Raw genomic sequence first — 15,925 nt, 5'->3', positions numbered from 1 at the left:
CTGACCACCACCACCTCTTATCTCTGAACACTATTTCTCTGAAGGCATTGCAGATTAACCATCTGGTAGTTTGTTCTTCATTGTCCCATGATGCCAAGAAAGATTCATCCTGGTTGGTTTGATTTACCCCTTGTTGGCAGAGAATGGATACATCAAGAGACAGACATCAAGGAGTTGGGAGCCAATGAACTCTTTAGGCCAAATAAAGCAACTACCACAGAAGAAGTGACTCGTGGGTCAGGCATACCTAACATCTATTCTGCTTGCTTTATGGGTAGTGTCCTAGCATCACAAGAATGCTGTTTAGATTCCTCTGTCAGAACTGTACTTCTGTAGAATATTAATAGTTTAGCTACAAGACTATTTACAAAAACACAACTATCGCCCGGCGGTGGTGGCACACGCCTTTAATCCCAGCACTCGGGAGGCAGAGCCAGTCGGATCTCTGTGAGTTTGAGGCCAGCCTGGGCTACCAAGTGAGTCCCAGGAAAGGCGCAAAGCTACACAGAGAAACCCTGTCTTGAAAAAGCCAAAAAAAAAAACAAACAAACAAACAAACAAACAAAAAAACAAAACGAAAAACAAAAAGCAAAAAAAAACCAAAAAAAACACCAAAAAACCAAAAATAAAAACACAACTATCAAGTAACAGACAAAAATTAGCCATAAAGCTTTGCAAAACACAACCACCAACACTATAACTGTTTTTGAGAATTACTCCCATTTCAAAAAGAAAATTCTCAATGAACTGTAACTGGAGATGCTTTCAACCTGGTAAAGGATATCTATGAAAATGTCCTTAGAACATGACATCTAGTGATGAGAAACTGCATGCTTTTCCCAAAAATCAAAATTAATAAAAAGCCAATCCGAAAAAGACCAGAAAAAGAGATGAAAATTATCCAGTTAGGAAAACGAGAAGTGCTTTCTTCATTAGCAGACATAAAGTCCATAATCAAGCTACTTACTACGGCTTGAATGGAAAACGACATCCACAGATTTGTTTGAAGTCTTGGTACTCAGATGAAACGGGCCTTTAGCTGGGCCTAGCTGGAGGAGATGGGTCACTGCAAGCACATCTAGAGTCTTCTTATCCCAGCCCATGTCTTCTTTCCCCTTCACTTCCAGTCTGCAGATGCAACGTAACCAGCCATTACACCTTTTAACTATGCCTATAATCATGATGGAGTAGCAATACCTTCCTCACATTGATGGGGCAGGTCCCCCCTAACTGAAGTCAAAATAAAAATTTTGTCTACTCAGTTGCTTTATGTCAGCATTGATCAAGGACACGAGATAAGTAACAAGCTACTAAATCTAACGGGTTTTACCATAGCCATAGAAAACAAGGTTGAAATTCAAGAGCTAAATATATTTTTATATACTAGCAACAAATAACCAGAAATCAAAACTAAAACATAGTTTTCATCTCTTATATTGAGATGAAAAAGAAATACAACAATAATTGTGGGAAAACTGTATATTGAAAACTAAAATACAATGTGAAGATTAAAAAAAACTTAAAAATGGAGAAACATGCTTTGTTCATAGATTGAAAGGTGCATATGTCTGCTCACTCTAGACTTATGTTAATAGCAATGCAATCCTAATAAATATCCTAACTAACTTTTATACATGTAGACAAACTAAATCTGAAATTTAGAGCCATTCAAGAGACTTAAGTTTAAGCAGAACAATTTTGAAAAATAAGCATAACGTTGTAAGACTTGACGGTGCTCAGAGTTCAGTATTAAGTATAATAATGAAGATCATGTGGTAGTATTGGCATCAAGACAGACAGGTTGATCAATGAAATACAATCATCCCAAAATATGATCATGATATCCACGATCAACTGGCTTTCACCACAGACGCTAATGCAATCATAGATACAAAGGATAGTATTTCCAATATAAACAACTCAAAATGGATCCTATCCCCAAATTCACAATTGAACACTATTAACACTTCTGAAAGACCCATAGATAGTTCTTAAAACCTTGGGTTGAATGAAGAGTTCCTAGATATGATAGCAAACACATTATGCATCAACAAAATAATACATGATACTTCATTAAAATTGAAAAACTTTAATTTTTAAAGTGTTGTTATGAGAAGGAAAATCTCAGATATGAATTATAAATAAAATTTGTCTATAATCCACATATTTGATAATTTGTTCTCATTGTATTTCTCATTTATGAATAGCAAATGATTCCATACAAAAAATGCTGAATTATGACTATTTTTTTTTAGAGAGAAATGCAAGCTAAAACCATTCTGACATATGACACTTTATATAAAAAAACATTGATGGTCAACCACATTTTGGTGAGCATGTACAGCAACTATATCTTTGTTGAGAATGTTAAATAATACAAACTACTTAAGCAAATAGTTTGTAAGTTCTCTCTCTCTCTCTCTCTCTCTCTCTCTCTCTCTCTCTCTCTCTCTCTCTCTCTCCCCTCTCTGATATAGTGTCTCGCTGTGTAGCTCCTACCGGCCTGAAACTTACTATGGAGAACAGGTTGGACTTAGACTCACAGAGATTCTCCTACCTTTGCCTCCCCTACTGAGTGCTAGAATTAAACGTACATGCCACCATAAGAAGCTTGGCTGTTTCTTAAATATTGTACCTGCACCTCCCATATAACCAAGATCCTATGTAGCTAGTCAAGAAAATGAAAGCATTAGTAAAAAATATGTGAAAATGAGTGTTCTTAAACTTTATTTACAGTAACCAAACCTTGACAATATTGCAAATATCCATAAGATTATGAATGGATAAACAAATTATATTATGTCTATATAATGACGTATTAAGTAGAAACAAAAGAAACTATTGATATATAGTATAATGCAATGTATATATTATAACGTAATACATAAAGTATAATGTAAATCTAAAAATATTTTCAGTGAATGATAGGAATAATACAGAAATGGATACATTATTCCATAACAAATTAATTATGAAATAAATCAGTAGTTGCCTGAGAGTGGGTGTAAGTGGCTAGAACTGAACATGGAGTAGATGGATAGCAAGGTTTACAAAGCTCAGGATACATCCCACAAGTAGGGTCCTCTGTAAGAGCCAGAGGACCAGGAAATCTGCTGTGAGATTGTGTCTTCTAGCTATGACAGGCAAGCTAAACAATGAAATCTCAACAATCTGGATACCTTAACAAGACCTAAAAATTCCAACAGGAGTTGACAGCCCAATGTAGATAGAGAAAATATCATGAGGCCACACCCTTAGATGGAGAGCTACAAACAATTACACCTGCTGAGAAAGGGAGAATCAGTCATCCCCAGATAGTCCCTGACTGGATATCTAACACCGAGTGGTCAGTCCTAGAAACACACATGCAGGGGTCACTGATGGACTCAGCAGACTGTATGTGTATTAGACCCATTTATATGTATATGTAACAACTATGGTTAGAGATGAGGGGAGGGGCTCTGGTGGACACAGGAGCAGTAGGGGGAGCAGAAGGAAGGGGAAATGATGAAATCATATTTTAATTTTTAAAAATTCTTTAAATAAAAAAGGAATGTTACAAAATTTCCAGAGAAAATTTGCAGGCGTGATGGTCATGTTCTGTGTCTTAACTATGCAGATGGCATTATGGGTACATGCGTGTTTTAGAACTTACTGAACTGTACATTCAGGTATTCCTATTCTATTCCATTATTTAGTATTCTATTTAGATCCCCCACCCTCCTCACCTGACTCCTCCTGTGCCTTCCTCACTCACTCTCGTATTCAGGACTTCTTTAATTGTTCCACCACATGTATAAATACAACCTGCTGAAGCCATTTAGTGGTGCTTGAATGTATACGCATTTAGGGCATCCTGGGGGCATTTGATTCACATCTGAGCATATGGTTAATTAGCATCTGGTTTGGAAGAACTGTTCAGTGTGAAGCTTCCTTTGGGGTTGCCACACTGTGTGCATTAGAAAAAAAAATAGGGGGATAAGGCCCACGCTGTGGAGCTTTAGAAAGAAGTGGGGGGATAAGGGCCACACTTTAGACCTTTGTCTCTCAACTCTGTCCTGAAGGTTGATGCTGAGTCCTTCAATTTGTACCTGAAACTTGTGGGAGGAATTGTTTGGACCATGAGACAGACAGGACTGTTGGATAACACTGATGGGATGATACTGCCGCAGCTTCTGGTGAGACACGGGGTAGTTACAGCAGTTAGTCTGTAGCTTTCACCCTTGGTTTTGTGAATGGGGACCTTCAACTGGCATTGCCTGGTAAGACTGGCAGTGGTGGAGGACACAGCTTGGAGATGTTAGCATTGTGGGATAGCACTTTGGGAGCTGGGTGTAAATAAGGCTGGAGACAATGAGAATCACCTCAGACACTCCAAACCAAGTATGGCTGCTCAGATCCAAACTCCCACACCTGGCACTGGAGCTGTCAGCAAAGATGTTCACCAAATACTGAGTATACTCTTTTTGTTGTACAGTGAAACTGCCTTGCCAATCTGGCGGCATAGGATTTTAATTCTTGCATGTGGCAAAAATGATGTCTTTTGGAGACAGGTATGGAAGGCTGGCCTCAAGTTTTCTATGTAGCTGAAGATGACCTTGAACTTCTGATCTCCCTGCCCTGCACCTCCCATATGCTAGGATGGCAGGTAGGCACGATCATGCCTGGTTTTATAGAGTGCTTAGGGCTGAACTCAAACAAACCCTCTACCAACTGAGCTGCATCCTCAGCCCCGCGATGACGCCTTCATGGGGAAGAGAACCTGCCACAAAACAAGATGCTGCTGGTTCTGTGGTGCCAGATGAAGAAAAGGAAGGGGTGGTCCGCACAAAACCTCGGCTCTACTCTGCAGCACCGGGCATTCCTGATCACCGCGGTGGTCGCTGCTGCTTCTGTCCCCTCCTCGTTGACCTCCACAAAGCACTTGTGGGCAACCTTGGACACGGGCACGTTCTTCTTAGTTGTCATTCCAGAAAAGTCAGCCTTGGTTTCCTCAAAGGCATCTGTCATTCCCAAACTCTGAAGGAAAGGTTCCAGGTCATAACTCTCCTCCAGCTTTAATCTGGGGAAGAAGACTTGAACTTTACTTTCTGTCATGGTTTCCGGGTTTGTCCAGGCCCTGAACTTCTCATACGTCAGTGCCTTTTCTACCTGGAATGACAAAAGATCAAACTTTCACAATGAGGAGGACAAGAGGCTAGTGCCACCCGCATTTCCTCACCCTTCACCTAGTGAGGAGTGACAGCTGCTTGAGTTTGCTTCTATTCCTAGACTAAGTTTCTTCTCACGTGGCCATGATAGTTCTCATTCTTGACTCATGCCAACAGCTTTCTGATTACATAGAAAAATCAAAGAAATCAAGTGGCCTTGCCACGGACCCTGTGCACCAGCATGGAGCAGCCTGCTCATGTTGATTTGAAGCGCTTAGTGACCTACAGTCAACTATGCTAGACAGGTGTTTCCCCAACGAAGAGCTGGCTTACCAGAACACTACCAGTCATACTCCTTCTACTTTGTAAGTCTCTCCTTCCACAGACTTTGTTCCTTTTCTATCATGAGGAAGATTAAAGGTAAACCCAGACCCGTACTTTAGACCCTGTATTCAAAGTGTGTTCCATGAGGCAACGGCACTTGCTTCATCTGAAGTTTTGTTAGAAATGCAAAATATCAAGCTGAATTAGGACCAGCATTTCTTAAAATATTCCCCATGGGGTTCATATGCACGTTAACACGTGGGAAACATTGCCACGATCCAATGCTATCCTTCCTCCAGGATCTTTGTTCAAGAATTATTGGGTTATCAACCAACCTCACCCTCCTGAGTTAAAAATGTTGTTATATTTTTGGAATGTTTTCATCCTGGCTTCATCAAAACTTGTCTACTCCTAGATAAACACTTAAAAGGAATTCATACATGTGTTTGCTGAAATGAACACCTGGGTGCTCCTCCAGCACTGCTTAGAATAATCTGCACATGTTAGCTGAGAGATGCTAGCTAAGAGATGTTAGCCTTAGTAAATGAGCTCAGCTGGCCTCCACAGACACTCAGTGCCCAGGACTCACCACAGCCAGGTCAGTGTTTTCATCAGGAAGCAGAACGACCATGCACAGCTCTTCCTCTGCGTAGGGCAAAACCAGGATCTGCATGTTCATCTCATCCACATGCCCCATCTTAAATTTAGCATGCTTGAACATCATCTGCACTGTTTTTTTCTCCTAATGAAAATAAAATTAAAATTAGATTTCCAAAACAATAAATATAATTTACTAAAAACAAGCTATATCCAACTTGTGGGATTCAGAAAAGTATAAGATGATCATAATTTCTCTGCACGTAGTCTGTTAAATGTAAAATCTTCATTAGCACATTGTAGTATCAAGTGGGCTGCTGTTCCTTGGATGGGGCATCACTAGGTATGAAAGAACACTTTGATAAATGGAACAGAACATAAAACTGGGCATTACTTTTGAAGAAATTGTGTTGTTTTTGAGAAAACTCATAATGAAGCATTTCCATGGACTTTGGTGACATTGTTTCCAAATTAAGAAGGGCATTCACTGACATTCAGTCCTTGCACTGAAAGGTCTCATTTAGAAGGACAAATCAAAGAGAATACATGTGTGTTCTGCAGCATTGCCCCATTGTGGAGTTGGTTTTATATCTTTTCTTTCCTTGGGAGGGGATCATGACATGGGCTATTCAGTCAGGCAGTTTTAAAGTTGTTCCAAATACATTTTACAATCCCATCTTTGTGTAGCCCGCTATTTTTAAATTGATGTAAGTCAAATTCCATTTCATATTTAAAGGGAATGTATAAAATTATATTTAAAATTAGCTGAACATCTGCTAACATGTTTCCTTTCATTAAAGATTCTATTCTCTTGCACTCTGAAGCATAACTACCATCAACATGGCAAAGATAGCTAAGCAACTCCAGTGATAGCACAGCATCCACACAATGACAGGATCTTCTTGCAGCCCAGGCCATTTGCCTGGGGAGCCAAGATTGAATGGACCAAGGATGAGAAAAGAAAGAAACAAACCCCAGTATACACATTATTCTAGTTTCTCTTCCTACCTCTACTTAAAGATATAAAAGAGACAGATTAAGAGTCAAGACAGTGTAAAATAAACTGTTCCTTTTCTCATTCATCATCTTTTCCAGTTTACTACTTTAAGAAAATAACAATACATTGGAAAACACTGCTCTACCTGGTTAGTTTTAAAAGGCATGCCTCTTGTGTACTTTCTGTCAAACTGAGCCTTCCACTTCCCTTTGAAATACATGGCATTCACGAGAACCAGCTTAGTCAGTGGACAGACTGTTCCAGGACTTAGAACTTCTGAAATTTTACCTGTAGAGAATGAAAAAAATTAAAAGAAGACAGTAAGAGGAGTTTATAGTGATTCGGGGATGGGGGTGGCTATAAGCATTCTCCTATAATCAGTTGTCTTGACATGCAACATTTAAAGCCCAGACTGGGTAGAGAACTAGGCTGCAGTCCTGTCCAATGCATCACTTGTTTCTAAACAATAACCATGTTCTCTGCTCCGCATAAGACAGTCTTTGGGGCAGCATAGACTGGTCTCAACCTGCTCCATAGCAGAACCTGTCCTCAGACCCACAACCTTCCTCCTCCAGCCATGCCATATGCAGAGAGAAGTGTGAAATCAGGCAAGGCTGCTTGGCTTATCCTTGAGCTTGTGTGTGTAGCAGTTCAGGATGGGAGCATTTCCCCAAACTTCTGCCAGGTTCACAGAGGTAGCAGTTGGCTACACTAAGAACACAACCACTAACAATGCCCTCTTAGGTTTAGCACTACAAGATCTCATTTACATGACTATGGACATTTTACCTGGGATCACTTCTTGGTTGGGGGACAGCTCTATTGTCCTTGGTAAGGTATTCAGCTAGTGATACCTTCCTCAATTTCAACAGCCAAAAATACTCTCAGCCACTGTCAAGTGACAGTTGGAAGGTAAAACCAGTCCTAGTTAAGGATCACTGCTTAGTACTAATCTCCAAATCAGATTTATATAATCAGAGGCTTCCAAAAGATCAGAAATATAGACTGTAGTGGGGGAAGGAAGGAAAGCTACCAAAAGAAATAAACTGGACGAAGAAATTATAGAAGCAGGATAAAAGGCCCAAGTCCAGTTGTCCAATGAATGAGATAAGATGATCTCCAAGATACTCTTCAGCTCTAATATTCTGGGAAAACTAACAAGCGATCAGCCTACACGGAGGAAGGATGTGAAGAGATAGAGAAGTGATGGTGCATGAAGGGCAAGATTCAAAGAACCCCTTCACTGACTGCTCTTTCATCAATGGGAATCCAAGAGCCCACTAGGCAGATGCTGTATGAAACATGGGAGGCTCTCCCTTTCTGGGATTATGGTTTGATTGGTGTTTAGTATGATCAAGGGCATGGCTGCTAATTCATTCACACATGGTGAGTGTATCATATAAATTAAATGTACTAAATAATGGGTTCTAGATTGTCACATGAACAAGTAAATGACTTCTAATTCCTCCACATCTTAGAAGTTTCTAAGTTTCTTGTTTGTTATTTAGGGTGCCCTCTTTTGCTCTATATTCAAGTCAAGAACAGGCTAAAATATTGCATGAGGATAGGAAGAAATCAGGTCTATGAACATTGCTATCCCAATAGTAACAAGACATCTAGACTCTAGAGCAAATTGGCAAAAGGTTCATCTTCTGAAACAACTGGGACCACCATGGTCACATTAGGAGGAGGGTGAGGCCACCATGGTCACATTAGGAGGAGGGTGAGGCCACCATGGCCACATTAGAAGGAGGGTGAGGGCTGCAAGTGAACTGATGAAATGCTCAGATTCCCACGTGTGGGGAATGGGCCAACTCCAACTGATACACTGTCTAAACTCCATCCCAAGAGAAGATCCTTCTGCTTCAGAGAATAGCAGGATTTCCTCTGACAGGACATTACTAGGGACCCCAAAGAAATAATTTTCCAGGGACTTTCCAGCACAGTTCAGAGGGAAGCAGCCTGAGGCTCAACATTAGGTTACCTTTTAAATGTATGATCTGATAGTCCCAAGGAAAGCCCAGCAAACACACCACCACAGCTCTAAGAACTGAGTCACAGGAGCAACACCACGGGGGACCCAGCCCAGCCCTCCACAGACCTCCCTGTCCCTCCTAACTCCAAAGTCATCTAAATTAAAACCTCCTACCTTCAGTCTTTTCCATTACCCAGTCATTGATGTGTTTCCTGGATTCTTCAGTGTCCTTAGCAAAGGACAGCTCTTCTAGCCCTGCCTGGTAGAACTTCTGGCAGGATTCCTTGAAGGTCTACAGACACAGAGGTTGGACACTATTCAGCAAAGTTTCTCACAACTGAGGAAACAAGTATTTTCTCTTAACATGTTCCCTATCATAAAGGTCTATGGAGGTGATGATGTATTTCAAGGTGTATTCATGTAATTGTCAAAAAGGTGTGGGTCCCCTATCCTGCCCAGTGCTGAGAGAGATGCTGGAAGCCAGGTGAAAATATACACCTGACTGGGTGGCCCATAGCCTATGAAGAAGGATGTCCTGCACACAAAGACAGTTATAACAGGTTAGTACTGTGGTTATTTATGCACAAAGCACATGTCTCTTCCAAACATGCCGGGTTGTCTTTGTTTAATTTTCTGTTTCCCCACCCAGTAGGCACTCACTCTTTTACTCATTAGATTGTCAATAGCTAAGATGTCAAGTTAAAAGTAGATAAGGAAGTAAACAGAATGTTTATGTTTGGAACACAAGGATTGGGTGGTTCTCAAACCCTTTAGCAAACCTCTATCTCCAATATTATTTACATTATGATTCATAACAGTAACACAATTACAGTTATGGAGTAGCAATGAAAATAATTTTGTGGTTGAGGGTCACCACAACATGAGGAACTGTATGAAAGTGTCACAGCATTAGGAAGGTTGAGAATCAACCATGGGAGAATAGGGAATAAAGAAAGGTCTGCAGAAGTGGCAGAAGACATTGGGCATCATAGATCTTCACAAACTATATGGATATGAATGAATGTATTTGTATATGTGAGCCTGTCTATATGTTTGTTTATATCAGCAAAGTAAAAAGTGAAAGCTGAAGTTGAATTAGGAGATTACCTAACACAGTAGAACCCAGATAACTTCCCCAAAAAGTCATGTTTTCAGATATGTATATGTAGTGATTAACTCCACTCTCTGCCTAATATCTATTCTAAAACAGTTTAGGGGCCATGGACACTAGAAAGGTAGAATGCCAGTCATTGCGCCACCAACACTAAAAGGTAAAGCTGATGTTCCAAGTGAACATGAATTCACTGGAAGAATCCTAGCATCCAGAATCATCTCCAGGGATAGATCAGGCCAAAGCCGGGAGCTGCCAGGCACAACAGTGACCACAGCCAGGACAGGCATGACCGGGTCTGGTGGGAGAATCCTCAGAACGTTCAGCCAGCACAACAGTCAAGTTTGCACCCCTCTTTCCACTAACTTCACGTTGGTGACGTCCGGCACAGTACGTGGCATGACTGCCAGACCTCACTCACTAGAGCGAGCTGTGGGAAGGAAGGAAGTTTGGGATTGTATGCTCAAGCATGAAGACATTTTTATCTTAGAAAGGCGATTTTTTCAGTGGTTGGATTTGTGAGACAGGAAATGGCCGATGCAGGCACAAAACGACCTATTAAAAGCAATCTATAATAAATGTGGAAGGCACAGCCCACAGAATCCTTTCAACAGTGGTGATTCAGGAGATAGAGTAGACCTTAGAGACCTTGAGAGGTTGTCTCAACAACACTCAGCCCCCATAGCAGAGGTTGGATGGGAGGGGATCTATATAACATGGCGGATGATGTGGTCACTCAAGAGTAGGGGAGGAAGCGTAAGGATATCTATCTGGGTGCAAGAGGATAATATACTGACTTTGACTTCACATAGAGATTTGTCAGGAAAAGAACTTGAAAGGACATAATTAAAAAGCAATCCTAAAATTCACAGTTATAATGTCAAAAGTATAATTCTAAGTACACTTCTATGGTGAAAGAGTTAGATTTCATCTCTTGCTCTTCTTCAATTTTGTCTTTTTTTTTTTATCTTTCCTCAACTTCTTTTCTTCAGTGTCTGAGTACTACATACCGAAAGGAATTCACATGATTCTTCTCCGAAGAGTCGGCAGGCACTTTTTAGCAAGTACTGAGTGCCAGTTTTGTTAACTTCAGTGAGAAGGGTCTGGAAACCTTGATGAACATCTCCACCTCTGTTCAAACCAAGTACCTAGGGGTAGATAAATAAGCAGACTGTTTAACATGGTCATTGTCTCCCCTTCTGCATACAAGCCCAGCTAAGGGGGAAAATGTGAAATGTTCCTGTAGTATGAAGAGTCCGATGTGACTGTCTCAACAGGGTTTTCAAACAGCATGCTTGCCATCTGAAGCTGTGCCGGGCCGCCCAGTGCGTGGAGGACGTTCGCAGCGTTTGTGGCCTCTGTCCACTAGATGTCAGTAGCTCTCTGCTGTGAGAACTAAACCACTGAGCCCTTAGAAGTGTCTCTGGGGAAGCAAAAGGAGCTCCTTGAGTGAGAGTCATTGGTCTGAAGGATTCATCCATCCTAGAAGAGTATCATGTGGCAACATAGCAATTAGATAGCAGGAGTGACTCTAATCACCAGGGAGCACAAGAATGAAACAATGGGAATGAAAAGGAAGAAGCTTTCAAAACCGTTTGGTTTTTCCAAACCAGATCATGATTTACATCAAAGTTAGAGTTGAGGTTTCCCTTCTGACTCTGGCCAAGTCTCACTCCCAAGGTTTCTTCCCCAGTGAGTTCAGTGAGCCGATCTCAGCTGTGGTCCCTGGATGCACTGCAGGAGATCATCCATACACTCTCATACTAGTGGCAAAGTGATATCTACATGGCAGTTTATGTGATGCTTTCCCATGTGACTGAAAATATGCCTCTGAAATATCACTATTATCTCATTTGTAGATAAAGATGTAGACAACTATTTGAGATCCAGGGATTATATTTTCCCTCTAAATTATTCCCAAATAATTCCATACTTATGCTCATTTTTGTCAACTTATGTATAATAATACCTGAGAAGTCACCCATTCCACAAAAGCTTACTTACACAGCTGCATTTCTCTTTAAAACATAACACTACAAAAGCTGGTAACAAAGTTGGGGTGCATCCTGCTCCATTGTGTAGGTCAGGACTCTAATTACCATTGTCTGCAAGATGTGAATTTATTAGAATGTTTGATGACTTTTATGTAGATAAAGTAATTTAACATTCAATGTTTCATGTAAACTGTAGAGATGACCGGTCCCACATGATTGCCTTCCTCCTGTTCTCACCCACATCAGGATCACCACAGTGTCTCTCCTCCACCCATCAGCCACACTGACTTCCACCCACTGGCTGAGGATACAGACTGAACCCCTGCTGTAGGGAGTCGAAACCAACCTGCTGTTTTTCTCCCCTTTACCCCTCCTCACAACTGCTAGCAAGCATACCTGGGACATCTGGGCTGCAGTGTTTCCCTTGGCTCCCAGGTAGACCATAGCCAGTGCAGAGGAGACACTCAGGGGACAGAAAAACAGGTTGCGTGACTTGTCTTCTTCACCCAATACTTTCAATAGACTGATGGCAAAAGAGCCATTGGCTTCACAGAGGTCATCCATCTGAGAGGATCTAGATTGAAGACACAGCACAAAGGCACATTAACAGAGGCCTTCTGTAGTCACATAGTCACCAGGGCCTCCATCAGAGGACACTAGGTATACCAGACAGAATATCTGTACCTCAAAAGATACTCAGTCCAATACCTAAGCCCTGTAAATATGTTGTTTTATTGTCTTACTTAGCAATGAGTACCTTACTGGTGGTATTTAATTAAAGATTTTAGACATGGACACTGACCTACAGTATCAAGGAAAGTGTAATGAACTTGGAAAGGTTCTTAGAGGAGAGAGAAGCAGGAAGGTTCGGGGTAAGAAACGGAGATGCAGGCAGAAGTCTCTGTGATGCCAGGCCACCAATGCGGCCACCTCAAGAAGCTGGAAAGGGAAAACAAACCCAAGATTCCCCTGGGGACTTGCTGAGAGCAGGGTACCAGGCTCCGTTGCACCGCTGTTGGATTGGACCTCTAGAACCTGGAGATAATGAATTTGTATCCTTTCCTGTCACTAAGTCTGGGGGAAAACTGAAGGGTTAATGACCTGAGAGCCTCGGGTGGACTGAGAAGCTCTGAACAGGAAAGCTGACTTGACTGAGCATACCTGTGGAAGCGACTGCTAAGGAGATCCACACACCAAACCTGGTAGCATCACCACTTCCAGACTACAGGGGAGGTAACCTGCAGATGGAATCTTCCATCACCGAAGTCTTCTCTTTTCCATCTGGTAAAACTCCAAGACACTCACGGCCCATGTACAGTCTCACTTCTGCAGAGAGACTGTGGCCTTCAGCTGTTCTGATTAGAGAACAATTCTGCTCCTGAAGATGCCCATCTTCTTCCATTTTCCACATTGCCTATATCAATCCTTGTCTATCAAAAATAGTACAGAACCAATATGGAATCAAAATCAAATATCCCCCCTGTATATATACAAATGTAACCAAATCGTGGCCTATGAACATAGGACTCTGAAACAGGGGCTTAGATAGCCTCCAAAACTTGCTTAGTCCTCCCTCATACAGTAAGTCCCTCCATCAAGTAGCCTATAGGGTACTCTGCCAGTCACTGTACTCAATAAAGGATACATTGAGGTCAATAAAGACATTGCCTCAAGGAGGGAGGGACTGGAAGGCTGAGCAGGATGTAGATGGCCCTTCCAGAGCTCCATGGAGTCATTGGTGACTGGAACCCCTGGATTCCAGAGCTCCATGGAGTCATTGGTGACTGGAACCCCTGGATTCCAGAGTCTGTCATCCCTAGTCATCCCGCACACAAGCAAAACAAAACATAATATTGCAATTTTTCTTTCAGTAAGATATCTCTAATATAATTATTAAAGAATGTTCTAAGAACCATAACTAACTTTCTGCAAATACAGAGTGCATGTCTGTCACCAGCAAAAACTGGGAGGATAAATATCCCCCGGTTTTGGAGGCTGTATTGAGGATGGTCTAGCCTGAAGTGTAGATTGTCAAAGATGAAAAATTTACGTGAATCAGTGTGACTCCAGAAAGATACAACATTTTACACAAGATCTACAGAGACTGCTGTAGGAACCTGCAAAGAGGGTGTGTGTGTGTGTGTGTGTGTGTGTGTGTGTGTGTGTGTGTGTGTGTGTATGTATCTCTATGTGTTTAGTACACATGAAACCCAAACCTAGAAGCACTGACTTTGGATCTGTCTTGGCCAGGACACCTTTAACCTTTCCCTCAGCTTTACTAAACAGTAATACAGTTAAAGTTGACTAAATTAACAAATGAAACAGACTTGCTCCTGCATAAAGCCCTGACTTCCTTCTTCCCAAAGTTTTCACTTTAGAAAACTTGTAATTGTTAATTAGGCTCTTCGCCCCTTTGAAATGTAAATTTTGTTAACTGCCTCCAGCCAATTTTATACCCTTACACCCTCAAGAACCCCAAAGCCATCCACTGAAATGTGGTACCCAGTTGAGCCCTATTGACCTGGTTCTGGAAATAATAATGCCTCAATCTAGGTCTAGCCAGGCAGCACAGTCCTGTTGTCCCGGTTACTCAGGAAACTGAGGCAAGCATAATGATCACAAGTTCAATGACAGTCTGGGCTACAGACTAAGTTCAATACCAACCAAGATGATTCAGAGAGATGCTGCCTGAAAATAGTAAGTACAGAGAGGGTTTGAGTGGCCAAGGCCTCCCCCACAGTGCACCCAGCACCACAGATAAACACAAACTAAGAGAACAATGGTCCAACTTAAGCATGAATTTTGCTTCGTGATAAAAAGTAATATTACTTATTATAAATGTTATGATCACTATAGCATTATTATGATTGTGATTAATCCTTCATTATTGATTAATCATTATGTTTGTAACAGACTGTCATGATCATTAGTGGTAGTTGCAGTTATTAGTTATTGTAATCTTAAATTATGGTGTCTTTCACAATAATTTTATATTTATTTATGTTTATTTCTATTAAACTTTATAGAAACCTTGGTTATTAATTCTTAGATTATTTAAAGCTCACCAAATTAGTCACTGCCAACAATTCTATGGCCCTACAAGTATGTTATCTTTTCTGTCATATGCACACATAATTTTAACTGGAACTTTTAAATCCTACATGAAGAGTATGTCCTAATTTGCAAAATTAACAAAGGAACAGTATGGAAAACACTAGAAACTTTACCTAGAGCTGAATGGTCTTGCACATGTTCATTTCCCTGTGTAGACAGATCATGAACTCAAAACGCTGCATGCAATAGCTTTGCAATCATACTTTATTGGGGTCCAAGGACTTGAATGTCACCTGCATCTCTCAGATGCAAGAAAAAGTGGGAGCTGATGACTCAGACTGGGGGATTTTCTCCATTATTAAAGGCTTTGTTTGAACTTCCCCAAGGCAGTTTTTAAGACAAGATATCTGTCACCATGTCCTAAAACCTCTTCAGGACTTGGCATCAAAGAGTGCAGCTATCAGGTGACATGTTCTGTTGTGGGCAAGCTCCAGTAGAGCAGGATCAACCTTGTCTCCAGGTAATGTCTGTCCCTATAACTCACCTAACACTTCATTCAGAAAACAGAGGCCTAAACAAATTTCATTAACCAGAAGGTGGCATCAGAGAAGCTGGAGGATGAAGAAAATAGAGTCTGACAAAAACATAACTAAGTTCTGATTTGATCCTACCTTAGGATAAAATCTTAGGGTGTGTGCACGTGTGTGGGTGGGGTGGGGTGGG

General features: G+C 41.1%; 1 protein-coding gene across 1 annotated transcript; it reads right to left on the bottom strand.

Annotated features, from left to right (window-relative positions):
• Positions 1 to 2,470: 2,470 nt before the first annotated feature.
• On the bottom strand, positions 2,471 to 13,776 carry LOC131925480 (serpin B8). The gene is made up of 6 exons (XM_059280824.1): positions 12,545 to 13,776; positions 11,165 to 11,302; positions 9,218 to 9,335; positions 7,214 to 7,356; positions 6,064 to 6,216; positions 2,471 to 5,151 (listed from the first exon to the last, which is right to left on the bottom strand). Exons 1-6 carry the CDS (start codon positions 12,710 to 12,712, stop codon positions 4,747 to 4,749), a joined length of 1,125 nt encoding a protein of 374 aa, XP_059136807.1. The 5' UTR covers positions 12,713 to 13,776; the 3' UTR covers positions 2,471 to 4,746.
• Positions 13,777 to 15,925: the final 2,149 nt, after the last annotated feature.

Source organism: Peromyscus eremicus, chromosome 15 (genome assembly GCF_949786415.1).
Source record: "Peromyscus eremicus chromosome 15, PerEre_H2_v1, whole genome shotgun sequence".
In the NCBI taxonomy this organism is placed as follows: Eukaryota; Metazoa; Chordata; class Mammalia; order Rodentia; family Cricetidae; genus Peromyscus; species Peromyscus eremicus.
This window is presented reverse-complemented; position numbering and strand designations above follow the sequence as displayed.

Bases quoted from the DNA above. Each gene is read 5' to 3' on its own strand.
- LOC131925480 (XM_059280824.1), bottom strand. From the start codon at position 12,712: ATGGATGACCTCTGTGAAGCCAATGGCTCTTTTGCCATCAGTCTATTG. The intron at 11,303-12,544 runs GTATGCTTGCTA...ATCTACCCCTAG, and splicing joins CTGCAGCCCAGATGTCCCAG to GTACTTGGTTTGAACAGAGG. The intron at 7,357-9,217 runs GTAGGAGGTTTT...CATTCTCTACAG, and splicing joins GGTAATGGAAAAGACTGAAG to GTAAAATTTCAGAAGTTCTA.